Source organism: Phoxinus phoxinus (assembly GCF_949152265.1).
Source record: "Phoxinus phoxinus genome assembly, chromosome: 5".
In the NCBI taxonomy this organism is placed as follows: Eukaryota; Metazoa; Chordata; class Actinopteri; order Cypriniformes; family Leuciscidae; genus Phoxinus; species Phoxinus phoxinus.
In genome coordinates, this window is record NC_136880.1 from 36,984,941 (window position 1) to 37,000,533 (window position 15,593).

At 38.2% G+C, this 15,593-nt stretch overlaps 1 protein-coding gene across 2 annotated transcripts in view; it reads left to right on the forward strand.

Annotated features, from left to right (window-relative positions):
* The window catches only part of gpc5c (glypican 5c), a 123,740-nt gene that overhangs the window by 96,314 nt on the left and 11,833 nt on the right, over positions 1-15,593 (forward strand). For both annotated transcript variants that reach the window (XM_079614511.1, XM_079614510.1), the window contains one exon: positions 1,158-1,287. In XM_079614511.1, coding sequence (XP_079470637.1) covers positions 1,158-1,287 — 130 coding nt within the window. The remainder of the gene's footprint in view (positions 1-1,157; positions 1,288-15,593) is intronic.

Below are 15,593 nucleotides of genomic sequence, written 5' to 3' on the forward strand. Positions count from 1 at the left end.
GAGTTTGACCTTTACATTGACATTTATTTCCCCAGTGGGCAATTCTGTGCAAAGTGACTTTCAAGGAATTGTATATAGCATGTATGTTGTGACATTTAGTCCTCAGCAGGTAGTGAAGGATTAAAATCAAATGCTTTACTTTACTATAGTCAGAATCTTATACTGAACGAGAAGGAAAATCTGAAGTGAAATGTCAGTGGAAAGATTAATATGGCAGTGAAATGGATTTGACTGGATGTAGGCCTATAGTGGGGTCCAAAAATCTGAGACCAGTTGTGAAATTGCCTCTATGATGTATTTTTTTATATAATTTGAATGAAAAGTTGAGTGAAAAATTAAAAACTTTCTTTTCAGGTTGAAATGACAAATCACAGACTTTTGGACTCCACTGTATGTACAGTTTGTGTGTGTAGGTTAAAAATATATTTGCTTGCGCTATAGTAAACCAGTTTCACCCATCCCATGGAGCATCTCTGTGGCCCTAAACCAGTGCTTGAGGTGTCCAGGGCTTGATTTAGAAATGCCAAACACCCTGTGTTCGCAGATGTGCCTGGGCCAGACCTGTCGGTTAACCTAGCTATATTTTTAACATTGTTTTTAAGTGGTTAACCTACCTTATACACTAGCTTCGCTGTTGAGTTAGTACTACCAGCTGTTTCGTAGAGAATTAAGAAGTGAAGCAACAATTCAAAGCAATATCCAAAATTAAAAACCATATCCATTGAAATTGAAATGATCTATATTTCAATTTCCGTCATCAAAATTTCTCAAGTAATATTTCTTATCAACGTTGAAAACAATTGCTCTGATTTAATATTTTTTTGGAAACCGTGATATATATATATATTTTTTTAGGATTCTTTGCTGAAAGCAATTTAAAAAACAGCATTTATCTAAAATAGAAATATTTTGTAACATTTTAATTTCCTTATTTTGATCAAATTAATGCATCCGTGCAGAATAAAAGTGTTCATTTCAAGAAAAAATATAACCAACTCCAAACTTTTCATAATTATAACAACAAATTCTCATCATCTGTTTGTTCCCACGCGTTATTGTAATTTGTTCAGAATTGGATGTATCGGACCTTGTTCTATATGCACATGCGTTTTATACTGATAAATACTGATGGGATGTGTTTTTCTTTTTCCTTTTAGGAGATCCAAGAGGTCATGCCAGGTGTGGGGCACAGGGAATCCTGGGACGACAGGGGCAGTGGAGAGAGCAGTGGCGATTGTGATGACGAGGACGGTTGTGAAGGTTCCGGAGAGTCTGTGGCATCTACCCGTGAGTTAACAACAAAAGCTCAGCTTCATCAGGGCTTCCATGGCTGGTTTGTGCTAGTTCAGTGCTGGCCAGGTCTTTCTCGTGAAGCTGTTTGTCTGCTAGACGCTGGTTTAGATACAGTAGTTAATCATTCTGGTTGGGAGAAAAGGATAACATATGGGCCTACGGTTAGCTATCCCAGTTTTAGAATGAATGCTGGCACTATGTTTTCTGAAGGGTTGCTTGTTTGAGGAAACAACTTTTGGTTTGGCTGGTACACAAAAGTTTGGGGTCTGTAGGATTAATTAATTAATTGTTATATTCAGCAAGGACACTTTAAACTGATAAAAGCTTAAAAAGTGACACCAAACATATTTATAATGTTTTCAATGTAATTTTCAAATAAATGCTTTTTTGATGTTTTTAATCAAGATATTCAAAAAAAAAATTAACACAGCTTCTACAAAAATATTAAGCAGCATGACTGTTTTCAACATTGATAATAATAAGTTTCTTAGTTTCTTGAGCAGTAAATCAGCATATTAGAATGATTTCTGAAGGATCATGTGACACTGAAGACTAGAGTAATGATGCTTAAAATTCAGCTTTGCATCACAGGAATAAATTACATTTTAAAATAATTATTTTACATTGTAATTCTATTTCACAATATAACTGTTTTACTGTATTTTGATCAAATAAATAAAGCCTTGGTGAGAATAAGAGACTTTCAAAAACATTAAAAAACCGACCCCAAACTTTTCACCGGTACTGTTACATCTGGAACAATACAATCTGCAATCCTGCAGCAGCCGAGCAACTGCTATTGAGATGAATGGGAATGGTTCTGGTTATGGACCTCCTTGCTACCTATTTATATCCAGGATGTGTTAAGATTAGTAATGTTAGTGTTAGTAGTTGCATGGAAAAGAATTTTAGGTCCAAAACAAAAGGAGCCTTCTAGACCTCACAAACAGTCACATTATGTCATCCGTATTCTCAGGTGTTGAAATGACCACAGAGACCACCCAGGGGTACAGAGAGATTGTATGACCTTCTCTGACTGTCTCAAATGCAGGTGCTGAGGTGGTACCTGCCATTCCATCATCGGTAAAATGGCCACTATATGGCCTTTCTTTTCTGCTCAGAGCCATAACACATGACCCACGGCTCTTTTTCCCAGTGTTCAGCGTAGACCTCGTCTCTGTAGCATTTCTCAACCACTTTGAAACCCAATCTTCACTCGTCACTAAAATCACCCCGCTGGGCCCTCCAGCAGCCATCTTGCTCTCCCGCACCAATTTCCCCTAATCTACGGTTAGCGCTTCAGGGTGCCACACATAAAAAAAACAGGGTACAGGAAGAGGAGAGGACGTCCCTTTATCAGCGGCTGAAAAACATTCCAGGGTAGAAAGAGACAAGGTCAATGAGAGCAAAAGTGTTTTGGAGGGGAGACAAGATATGAAGAATGCTGCTCATCCATCATTCTGCATTTCTCCAAAGGCCACAGGTCTGACTTTAAAATGTCTGACGCCTGTAGCATTGATCACATCTCTCAGACAGTAAGACCAGCTGTTATGGCAGTGCACTTAAAAGATTTGTAACTCAAACACATACTGGCCACGTTCACACAGCAGCACAATACTGTCGTTAGCTCTGTATTTGAGTCCTTAAAGGAATAGTTCACTTAAAAATTTTAAAATGTAACCACAAAAAGTTGATGTACCCCATTGAAATACTATGGAAGTCAATGGGGTCCATCAACTGTTTGGTTACCGACATTAATCGAAATATCTTATTTTGTGTTTAGCAGAAGAAAGAAATTCATACAGGTTTGAAACAACTTGATGGTACAGAAATAAAAAAAATGTAAAAAATTATACGGTTACGTTCACACACAATTCAGTTACCGGTATTTACGGGAGTGACAACCGCAATCTATAACCAAACTCACACCCGTACATTTTCAGAACTTACAACTGCATTCTCAGCTGTGTGAACGTAACCGGACTGGACTGGACAACTAGTTGTCTGTCATGTCATACAATGTGGGCCTCTCTGCACGATACAAACCCGTGTCTACTGTGTTTTGCGGGTTTTTAATGTGATGGCTTTGGTAACTTAAAGCAGCGGATATATGAGCTGTGTCATCTGAAGGTTTTAGATCCAGTCACTGTTCCCATCAGTTTTGTGTTCTATGAGTGACTCAAATGCTCCACTCTCCACCCAGACATAAAAGCTGCTGACGGTTAATGAAGATTTGACGGCTGAATTGGACTCTTGTCATATTAAAAGTAATAACACTTTTCAGTTTTATGGACATTGCCATATTACTTTGGTCACAATTGCTATGGGTACTGGTTAAAGAATACAGGCTTGACTCCCGTTGCATGTTCATACAGACAGTATTCGAGACGCTATTGTAAGTTACTGTTTGAACGGGACATTTCAAGATTCGCACACCTGTAAGTAAATGCGTTTGTCAATCCCAAAAACTCACAGTGTAAACAGAGCCTCTGTCTGAGACTTTGTGTCAAATATTAAATGTCTGAAAAATGTTAACAGGAGTCTCTGATCGTTTAAACAGTTTGAACAGCACATTTTAGCACATTTTGCTTTGTAAAACTAATCACGGAGGTCTATAGCTATTCGTTAAGCTATACATTAGCTGTTAGTATGGCTGGGTGATACATTAAGGGCGAGATCTACTAACAGTTTCCACAAGCCCAAATCCTCTTTTGGTGTTAAAAAAAAATTACTGTCAGGATTTACCAAAACTGACGGAGTATTTTAGGTCTATTTTGCTGCTATGTAAAAAAAACCGAGCAAAACGCGCCCACGCGTTTGCCGACCTCAGGGGGTTAAAGACACGCAGTGAAAAATGAGCTCTGAAGAGGTGTGGAAAGTTTTTTTTATTTTTTTTGCAGTTGCATTTATAGGAGTTTCCCTTTCAGTCGCAAAATTTACGAGAGGAGAGTATTTAAATGAATCATGCAAGGTGATTTACTAATGTTTGAGCTAGTCAATTAACTGGTAAATGCGCCATTATTTAACGGCCAAAAAAAGCATGTCTTAGAGCAGACACTAATTTGGGCTGCTCTTGGTAGATTGTGTTGGTCATTATGAAAATTATCCTGTGTTCTTTGATTTACACGTCGTCAGTACTGTAGATCAGATGCAGACGCAGAACTTACACTACTATTGGTGCTTTTTTGGAATTGTGCTCTCACACATTGCCCTGTTTAGTAAATCTGGCACTAGTGTGATATCTTTGCTGACAATAAACATTTAGGAAATATTGTGTATTATGCGATAATGTTAAAAGTTTCACTTATGAAGTAAGTTTCACACCCCTTTTTTGTCACGTGACTATGACAGCTGGTAGGCAGATGCTTTTTTAACGCTCCCGTGCGTATTTGTTTCAGTGCTATGTGAAGACCACCAAATGTTTCTGTTTAAAAAAATGTTTTGCAGCATTGTAGCTAATCACAGTTCAGAGCATGTGAGCAAAATCCGGTCAGCTCAATGGATGTTTAAAGGTTCTTTATGAAACCATAGATGCCAGTAAAGAACTTTTTACTTTTAAGAGTGTATAACCAACAAATTGTAAACACAATGTAAATTAGAGATGTATTGGACAGCATAGACAACTTTATTAATTATAACAGGGGTTTTTGCAGGAGCTCAGTGAACTTATTGACAGCTTCAAGGGACCGCTTTTTGCTTGCTTTCTGTTTACAACCCATTCACAATTTGAATAAAACTTTTTTTTCTCACTGGACACACACTGCATAGTTTCTGGATTGGCAACCATATTTAAATGTGCCATTGAAGCCAAAAATAGGCGATTGATGGACAAAACAAATCTGAGCCAGTATGTCAAAATAGATCTGTGCATTAAATCTTGGAGTGTAAATGCACACTAATATAACACCTGCCACTTTTGCTATGTCATGTGTAAAATGATTTTCTGACAATTAGAGAGTGAATCTGGCAAATAGACAACACTGCAATTTACCACAACAGAGCAACTGCTGCAGAAAACAACTGCTCAGGGGCATAAAGAGTGAGAGAGAAGAGGGGTCAATGCGATTAGACCTCCAGTCTTGGAAATGTTTTTGGTACTGCAGCTACTGCATCTGTTTTTTTGCAAGACAAAGCCAACTTCTGCTCTGTCTTTCCTTCCAGTTCCCTCTTGGTTTGCTTTCTTCCTCTGTTTCTGGTTGCACATGCCAGGCCAAACACATGCCCAGTTTTGCCACGGTGCTTATCTGTAAATATGTAAACTTGTGGAACCAGAGCACACCACTCTTTCTCTGCAACTATCGTATGAAGAGCACACACTCACGTCTCTTTATTTATTTACTTCAGAAGTAAATCGACATGGGGGGCTTTAAGCTGAAGGTGTCTTTTGTTTCAGCACCTGGTCGTAATACTCAAGTGAACCTGCTGACCAAAAGAAATAAGCTGTCTGTTTTTCCTCAAACTGTCTTTTGGAAGAAGACGCACAGTTCTCAGGGTTAGATGTTATGATAGGTGCTCTGGATGTGTTGTTTGCCAGCAGAAGGTGTTTTCTTAGATTTTGCTGAGACATCTTGATGTGCAGATGTGCTAAAGATGTTTAAGAGTTTCAACTTTTCAGAATTTCAACTCTGAGGGAGCAGTAACTTTTGAGATTTATAAAGAGTTGCATATCAAACGGTTATTTATTTATGTGTAATCTGTATAAATATACATATTATTTGTTTATTTATCATATATTATTATTAATATATATTTTTTACTATGGTATAAAATCTTTTATGGTATATTCCTTTGGATAAATATTTAGTTCAGTCATGAAACTCTTCAGAGTGTAGGCTGACAGGTCCTTTACATGCATTCTGCAAGCAATCACATCATTGCATGGCACGAGCTGATTTGCCTCTGCTAATCCTGCAGCCAATGAGATTGCTTGGTCAGCATTTAAATAGTAGTTCAGTGTTTGTTGTAAGATAGTCCAGCAGCCCGCTATCAGAGTTCCTCTGAAACCCTCCACCTCCCCCAGCTCCACCTGCCTAGATCTGCTACAGGATTTATTTATGTCTGTTTATGCAGCAGCAGCATATCGCACATGCTCACAGGAGTGAGTGTGTGTATCTATTAGCAGTAGCAAGTCCATATTTTCTCTGCAGCAGCAGCAGCAATAATCAGCAGCAGCAACAGTGTACAGATCTAGTCCGCCAAGACCAAACACATTAACATTACCATATTCAATAACATGCTAAAACTATTCCAAAAGTTGCCATGTTTGAAATAAGGATGGGAACACATAATTTGGTATTGTAAGAATTTCATGAGAAAATTCTTGAATATTTTTTCTTATGAGATCTGACTTCTTTTTGGTATTTGCAAATCTGACCACCTGTTCCTAAACTCTAAAGGAGACTCAGGTGAGATTATTAGGCTTTTTTCTCGGGAGAGGAAGATTTAACTTAAGGCAAACTCTCCATTATCTCTCAATGAAATCGTATTGCTGTCCTGAAAAACAGTTGAGATTTTAAAGCTTTTCTTTCCAAGATGAGACCCAATCCTTTAGTAGCAGTTGTTTGGAGCAGCTTTGCACTGTTACATTTATAGACTGTGATCGACCACAGATGCTGTTTATCAACACAACTGAATTTTAACTAGAGTCACATCCTCTTCACACTCGCATTTCCCTCTCCCCTTTATGACACCACGTCCTGTTCCATCACGTTCATGCCATTTAGATTCCGTGAATCCCGTTTCTCGCAGGGGTCAATATTTCACGAGATGGCCATCAAACGCCTCTCTGTTGACCCCTGAGCATGTGCCCTGTGGTGCCGTCGTCATGACAATGAGGCATTTAAATTGATGGAGGCATAGTTCGACAAGGCCATGGCACTAGCCCCACGGGCACAGTGTGATTAAATACTTTAACTTCTGACCCCAGTGTTGTTAATTCATTTGCAGATGTGTTCCACATTGAGAGTGTCAGAACAGGAGCTGAACATTTGGATCATTAAGTCACATCTCACTGTTTGATATGAGCAGGGTCCAGAGGTCATACCCTGTGCTGTATTTTATCAGTGGATTTGGCTGACACTGCACACAGACACCATGCTATTTTTTTTTTGTCCTGTAATGTTCAGTACTTAGAAGAAACAGATATTCATGGCAGTATCACATGCCCCGTATCATAACAAGCTCAAACAGCTGTTCTGCTACATTTATCAGCAATGCCATGTTTATACAGTGATACCATCTTCCTGCTCCTTGTAAGTAGACTTAAAATTTTCCCTGTTGATTTTTTTTTTTTTAGTATGCAATCCAGGTCTTATTGAGAACGATTTATCCGTTATTCCAAAGGAAAAAAATGGTCTGGTTCTGGAAATACTTTTCCTTTTTTATTTAGGCCATGACCACAATTAGTTTTAATATTAATATTAAAATAATATTATCATTAAGTCCACACACACACACACACACACACACACACACACACACACACACACACACACACACACACACACACACACACACACACACACACACACACACAAAATATATATATATATATATATATACAGGATGGTTCTGAATGTATATTTTAACTAATTAAAATAATAATTTAGTATGGATATTAAAATAAGAATAGATTTTAAAAATAATTGTTTTAATTAGTGATCTTCAGTCCATTGGCTCCAACTGCAACTTTTAACTGTCCAATTTGATAAAATTATCATTTATATATTTTTCTTTTTTTGTTGTTGAACATCCTGTTTCACTTGGAAACATTTGCATTACATAAGCAAAATGGGTTACGCATGCTGTTCATCCTGCTTTTCCTTGATTAACATCTTTTGTTGGTCCTGCAAACATTTCTACCAAACAATCATAAGCTAAAACATAAGAGTTAGCCTTCTAAAGAAAACTAAAATAAGTGTCTATCAGTATAGTATTACAACCATAACTAACCCATGAAATCATAGTGGAATGAATGATGATTCAAATGTTCTTGATGACCTTAACTCCAAATCTGAACCTGAATTGTTTGATAGGAATGTTGTAGGAAATCACATTAAGGTTGTGGATACAATGATGCTAACATGTCAGGCGGTACCGAGTGTTGTGATTGTGGGGCGTTGTGATTCATTCTCAGCAAAACCACAGCAGGTCCACCATCCGTCAGATTGAGAGACAGAAGAACACATTGCTCTTTATTTACCTTCCTAATCCTCGCGTTTAGTATTCTGTGAGTGGTGGGGCGTCTCTTGTTTAATGGAGTTTTGTTTGTGTTGCGCAGGAACGGATGCCACATATCAGACCCGTCACTGATTTATAACTTCAGTGGAATTTGTGGACAAGCTCCAGCCAAAGCTTAACATCCGCCACCGCTGACACACCACCAGTTTAGCAATTATTGGATAACCGCTGAGCATGACGTGATAACAAATGCTCCATAACATGACCAGAGATGGCATGTACTTCAGATAGCTTCATCATGGCTCTGCTTTTGTTCTTCCATCTGAAAAAAATCTGAATTTCGTTCAGAATTAGCTATTGTGGACTGTTTTCTGCCAATGTTTTATTCTTGTGCAGGTTTCTACCAGTTGAATTTTCAAGAAGGAGTACGGCCAACATTTTCAATGAGCAATCAATGTTGAAGTGCCTCGTTCTGTTCTCTATTCGCAGTCATTCTGCCTGTCTGGTCGCTTTTCAGCTGTTTTATTACTTTGTTGGGCCAAAAGAAGGCCAGCGGCCATTTTAAACAGCTCATTATTGCTGATCACTCTTCATGTTGTCTTTGTTTATGGGCTTGACTATTTGGCTACCATGGCAGAAGATGGATTGTGGGATGTTTTCAGCTAAGAGTTCCTGCTTTCTCTCTCTCTCTCTCTCATTCTGGTACTCTCCTCTCCTCCAAAATACCAATTTCCTTCCCTCAGTAACCGAAGCTGGGAAAGCAGAACTCCATCTAAATGGCTGTGGGCTTGGATGGGGCACATGGGGATTCCGGAATCTTTTGGGTCTCTTAGCAACCGGCGTTAATGTGGCAACAGCGGTTCTGAGAGGGCCTCAGTGACTGGGTCTGGAAGAAGGGACTGCGTTTTTGATGCTTTGGACAAACTGAAATGAGATGGCATAGGAAGTGGACTGGGTGAGGAATGTGTCTAGGCATAATAGTGCTTTATATTTATTCATTCAACAGATTTTTTTATCCAATGTGACTTACAAATGAGGATCAACAAATGAGGATCACAAAAAAAGTGTAACGTGAATGTACAACAGACAATAACAAATCAAATGTGAATGTTAGGTATGAATTGAAATTGGTGTGACTCTGATTTTAACTATAGAAAAGCATATATAATGTTGGCTTGACTAAGGGTGTGTTCACACTTAGTTCGGTTCTCTTGGTTCTTTTGCTCCAGAGCGAAAAAAAGAAAATAATACATTAACAAAAGCTCATTCAAATTATGAATAAATACTATAAAAGTAAATACTACTAAAATAGCATTGTTCCATATCACAGGTTTCTAACCAAACTCCTTGACAATAAACTTTTTTACAAAATGGCCTCCTAATGAACTGCAAACTTTCTCAAAACAGATGGCGAGATGTTCTTTCCCTCCTATATTGTGTATGATGTGTGTGATGTGACAGGTGGTTTTGTTTCCGGCTGAACTACATTAATTTCAGGTTTCACCATCACAGCAAGGTGTGTGTATGTCTGTGTCTATACATGTTTTGTATGTCCTATAACCTGTGTGTGTGTGAGTCGTTCACCTGCCACCTTCATACATCGCCAGTGTATCTCTGTTTCTCTCTGTTTGCGATTATCGATTCCTCCCTCGCCAGCGGCATTCAGCTCAGAGCGCCCGCCGGCTGCCCGCAGCGTGCCTGTGATTGACACCAGCTGACTGATAGGCCAACCCGATCCACATGCATCTCTCACTTCCCACTGCTGCGTGATCCGTCCCACTCCTTCTAATTGTGGTAAAGGCCACGTTTCTATGACAACCTTATTTACGTGATTGTGCTGTTGATGGGCTCAGAGCTCTGTCTAAAGACATGAAGAAAAGCATGCATGCGCTGATATCTCCAAAGATTTCTGCTATCATCCTGTTCGGTGGAATTTGAGCCTGTTGCAACTTGGTTCAATGTGCCTTTCAGATTTAGCCTACATGCTTATATTTTCTCTACAGTTTTGTGCTTAAATCCATACAGAACTAGCTTCTGATGGTAGTTAGATGGTTGAAGCCTAGATAGTTCATTAGTTGGTGGCTTCATTTTGTGTGTGGGCACTCGCTGCTTGATCTCTCTTGTGCATTTGGTTGCCCATCATGGTAGAACTGCAGTAAAGATATTTGATTAAAATGTTTTGTATACATGCTTTCACTAAGTAGTAAAGGTGTAAATTGCAATGATAGCATAATCATGTATATATATGATGGATGCATATAAAAAATATGCTATATCTACTAAATATGTAAAAAATAATTAATATGCATATTTATAAAACTAAATAAAAAATCTGCCACCTTGGCTAGTGTTTCCAAACTTTTGAAAGGAACTAATATTTTATTATAATAATTAGCTATTATTATGTAATTATTATGGTCACACGTTAATTAACTATTAATTACGACTTTTGCCTCAATAAACTCCTAATTACTGCTTATTAATAGTTAGGAAGGTAGTTGTTAAGTGTAGGAATGTAGTATATCGTCCTGCAGAATAAGTCGTTAATATATGCTTTATAAATACTAATAAACTGCCAATATCCTAGTAATATGCAAGTTAGTAAGCAACTATAGTTAATAGTGAGAATTGGGCCCTAAACTAAAGTTTTATCTTATAATATTATTGTGTATCTTTATAATAGCTCTTTTTATTTACAGTGCCTTTCAAGCAAAGTGGCATGAATGAAAAAGACCATCAGTTTCTTTATTATTAGCACACCTTTTATAGCTTTAATAGATCAAATTAAATATGAGACCCAGTAATATATCAATGTGGAAATGAAAGTGTTTGTTTTTTCAGGTACTGGCTGATTGTATGAAATGTATTTTATTTAGTTAGTTACCTGCCGGGACTGAGAGTCAGGGATCCTGATATGCTGTTGTCCAGGCTTTCTGTTCTGTTGTTTTTGTAGGAGGAACTACAGATAATATCCACTCCTCACTTTCAGATGATCCAAGAAGTTGCAAGTGATTAAAACATAATAATAATAATAACAGGTTCCTTTACAGACGTCTTAACGAAAAAAATAATATATATTTTGAAAAGCAACATGGTCTGAGATCAGCCTGAAAGGCTGCTGGATGCAGCCCATTTGTGACTTCTATTTAATCATCATTTTTTATGTCTGGGAAAGTGCTTAGTCATGTTCCCAAGTGAACAATTTAACGGGTCTTTAATTAGCCCAGACTGTGAATGAGATCCCAAAGCGACCTTAATGACCAATGAGCCCCTTAATGACCATCGTGCCCTCTCAATTACACACACACACCTGTCTTTTTCTTGTCTGCAATCACACTACATGGCATTGTAGAAATATGACCGAAAACTTACAAAAACATATCATAGTACCTGTTTGATTTGCACCTGTGTTAAGTTATGCTAAATCCAACATCTTAATATCTTTTTGCAGAACATAGCCGATAATGCTAATTTGATCATGCACTTGCCGGCAAACACTTAATTGATAAGTTCCTCAGATAAAATCACAGTAAACACCACTGTAGCTCCATTATTAGGTTGACTCATTTGTTGGACCCGTTTACAAAACAAACTTTTAATATACAAATACAGTCCTGTAAAATACATACAATAAAGCCAGGTTAATGTACAGTATAGTGGACTGTCTCTAACGTTAGGTGGTGCTGTTCTAGGGTGATATTGTGCATGTTTTGTAAATTGACACATAAAAGCTCTTTTTGCAACCCAAAATGTGCAAACTCAGGGCTAACTAAAGAGCCTGACACATGGTTTGGCACATCTCATGTGCAACACTGACATGCTGACGTGGGCATGCAGTTGGACTGGTGCATTTTGCAGAATAGTCAGAAGCATTAGTGTTATGTGATGTTGTGTAGTCACTCTCTGAGAGCCTGCTTCCTCCTTTTGAGTCTGAAAATCCAGCCTTTTTTGACAGAAGTGCTGACCTCTGTCATTTGTGTGTTAAAAAAACACACATGCCAGCTGAAATGTTCCACAAAATATCTGTACATTGAAGCGTCATGAGTTTATAAGCTCTGTGTCTCTAAATCATACCTTAGATAAATCATACCTTATGCATGGCATTGGCATGGGTCTTGATTAATCATGATTGTGCATATATTAGCTTGTGCCTCATGAAAAATTATGCCAGGTATTCTGTCACTGATGTGAAGAACCTTCTCTTGAAGAATAGCCGATCATGCCAGAAGTGCCAATAGTTAAAGAATCACCTTCAAATAACTTAAGATGACTTGACTAGTTAAGTGCCACTTTTGTGGTACTTTATTATCCTTTTTGGATTTTGACAGCCACATGTGGGTTAGAAAATGAACAAATTTTCATTTTTGGCCACGCTATTTCTTTAAGGCAGTGTGCAGGGCCACGCTAGCCCAAGGACCTGTTGAGCCTCTGCTGTGGATCACAGATGAAAGCGGGCCGGGAAATTGCTAAGACTGGTTGCAATATCCGTCCTTACTTGGGTCCACATCTGTCAAACAGGCCAGGGGTCTTCCCCTTAAAATCACGACACACTGTGAAACCAGTTGTGCACGTTAACAGTGTCTTTCTAGCTCAATCCCCTCGGCCATAACCACACCAGACAATGAAACAGCCACCAGTTTTTCTTTCTCATCCTTGTTTGTTGTCTTTGCGTGGAGTTGAGAGGTACGTGCGTGCAGGGGCGAGAGACCCAGGCGTAATCCGTGGGATTGGGACCTAAGCTCGGAAAGGCGGACGAGAGCTGGCCATATCCTGGACACAGCCCTGAATGTTCCCGGAATGTTCCCCTTCAGGCGGCCGCCACAGCTGGGAAGCACCTTCTCAGAACTTGTGGATTATAGCAGAAAAACAACGGCTGGGTTTGAGAAAAACTCTCTCCCACCGCACACACACACTTCAACTGACTGCCCGAAATCCCACAAGCCTCTATGTATGTTTTGTTTTGTCTTTGTTTCCCCCTTTACAAACCAGGAGAGTGTGGTTGCTCATTATGGACAAAGAGTGTTGTTTTGATGTTTGAAATATCTACATCCCATTAGGGATGTAGTTCTTTGCTGAAATGTTCTTCGAGTGTATCCAGAAACACACTCTCGAATGAAAACATTTGCCCACAAAGCGAAATGTTTATATGGCGTGTGAGTGATGGATCTGCTTTGAGTTTGTGACAAAACTTCACCATGTTTTGTGGATTTGAACAAACCCCTAACCATAAGTATTAATCTTTGGGGTTTAACACAATCCACACCATTTCCACTACGGACATGGTACCTCAAATAATGTGGCTTTTTGGGAAGAGGTACTATAACTATCCCAAGTCTTTTTCTCACTCTTTGTTGGAGTTTTTTGGGGTGTTTATGATCTGCTAATCTACCGAGATGGCTCCCTGCAGACTGTTTAATATATTTTAAATGGAGAGATAACCTCAGGTCAACAATTCCTGTATTTTCGAGCATCTTTCTTGACACAGAGCACCACTTTCTTTCACACTCACAGCTTTCACAGAGCATTAGTTTAACTTTACCCATGCTTAGTGAATGTTTGGACTCATATTTGGTCATATCCTGCACTTTATTCAGCTGTTTCCAGCGTGTTTGCTTGGATAATTAACTCTCAAACATCACAAAACCTGCAGTCAGGCTATTGCCTTTTGTTATGGACCTTAATTTAAGGCAAGCCACTACTGGCAAATCCGTTTGTTTTTCTTGTTCATGCACGGGTCAGTTTTGGGTTATTTTTCTTCCATAACCTTTATTCTTTTAAAGTAGTGGAAAGAAAACATTTCATTATACTGTTTTATTACACATCTTTTCCCAGTGTTTAGATTTCTGTTAAATGAGTGCTTATCTAGATTATGACTCATTTGCACATTTTGCATAACATTTCAGAAAACTTGAAATAAAAACAGTTGTCTTCGTGTAAGTTTAGTGTGTCTTGTGTTTAATCAACTGGGGAAGTATGTTATCGCTTCTCGCTTCTTGCTTCTTAAATAAGAATAAAAGGCTGTACAATTAATCAGAATTTTTTTTATAATTAGATTAGCTTTGCCATCGTCTAATAGTCCCTTAAAAGTGAATCTTTAAAAACACTATAGTAATTAATAATACTGGTAAATGCAATCTTTAGCAAATCTCAAAATGAATATAATTTCTTTTTTATACACTGTGCATTATAATGTCATGATTTCACACGTAGCATTTAAAATAGTTGATTTAAGTTTTTTGTTTATTTTATTTTCAATTAATTTAGTTAAAAAGTAGAATTATATGGAATAGTGGCCATTTATTAGTCATCGACCAGTATTTTTAATATGGTAGCATCCTTAATAATTATGACTGCCACGATTACCCAAACATGAAAAGCGTTTACTACTATTGATTGTACAGTATTTTTTTCCATCTCCCAATTTACACAATTTTTGCAGCACTTGAGCATTGCAACCAATCACAGACCTTTTGTCCATTGCACATAAATCTGGGCCTATCAGTAACACACTGTCCTAAATACTGCATTTTAAGCAGTCTTATCTATAGATGCTTTAATAACCCAATTGAAAAGAGGCATTAAAACAGCCAGAGAAGCATTAGTGCATTAACACCAAACTGAAAAGTAATGTACATTTATAATTATTATGGATCTGCTGTACAGTATGTTGTCATGCTCATGTAAAGCAGATGGTGTTGCCCAATAACACCAATGCAAGCAACATAACAATACTAGAACTCATCCATTATAAATCAACACAGTGATATTTTGCAGTGCGTACAGCTACAATGATTATAGTGTTTGTGAGAGTCCAGAGCTGATGTGGACAGTCAGTGAGCAGAAACTGTGCTGCAGGGCTCGAACAGTCACATGAAACCTGCTATTTTTGAAATGATATCTGCTGTGACAGCTTCGTTGATTGTAACGAAATGGGTCATAATGCTCACTTTTGTTGTATGATTTATTAAATACCTGACTAACAGTTTTGTTTTTCCTGTAAGTGGGTCAGTGGAAAGTTGAGCGCTGTCTTTTTCAGTGATTGCACAAATGATGCGTGTGTGGGTGTTGTTTTTGTGACCTCTGCTAGTGGTTTAGTCCTCCTACATGTAGCTCTGACCCAG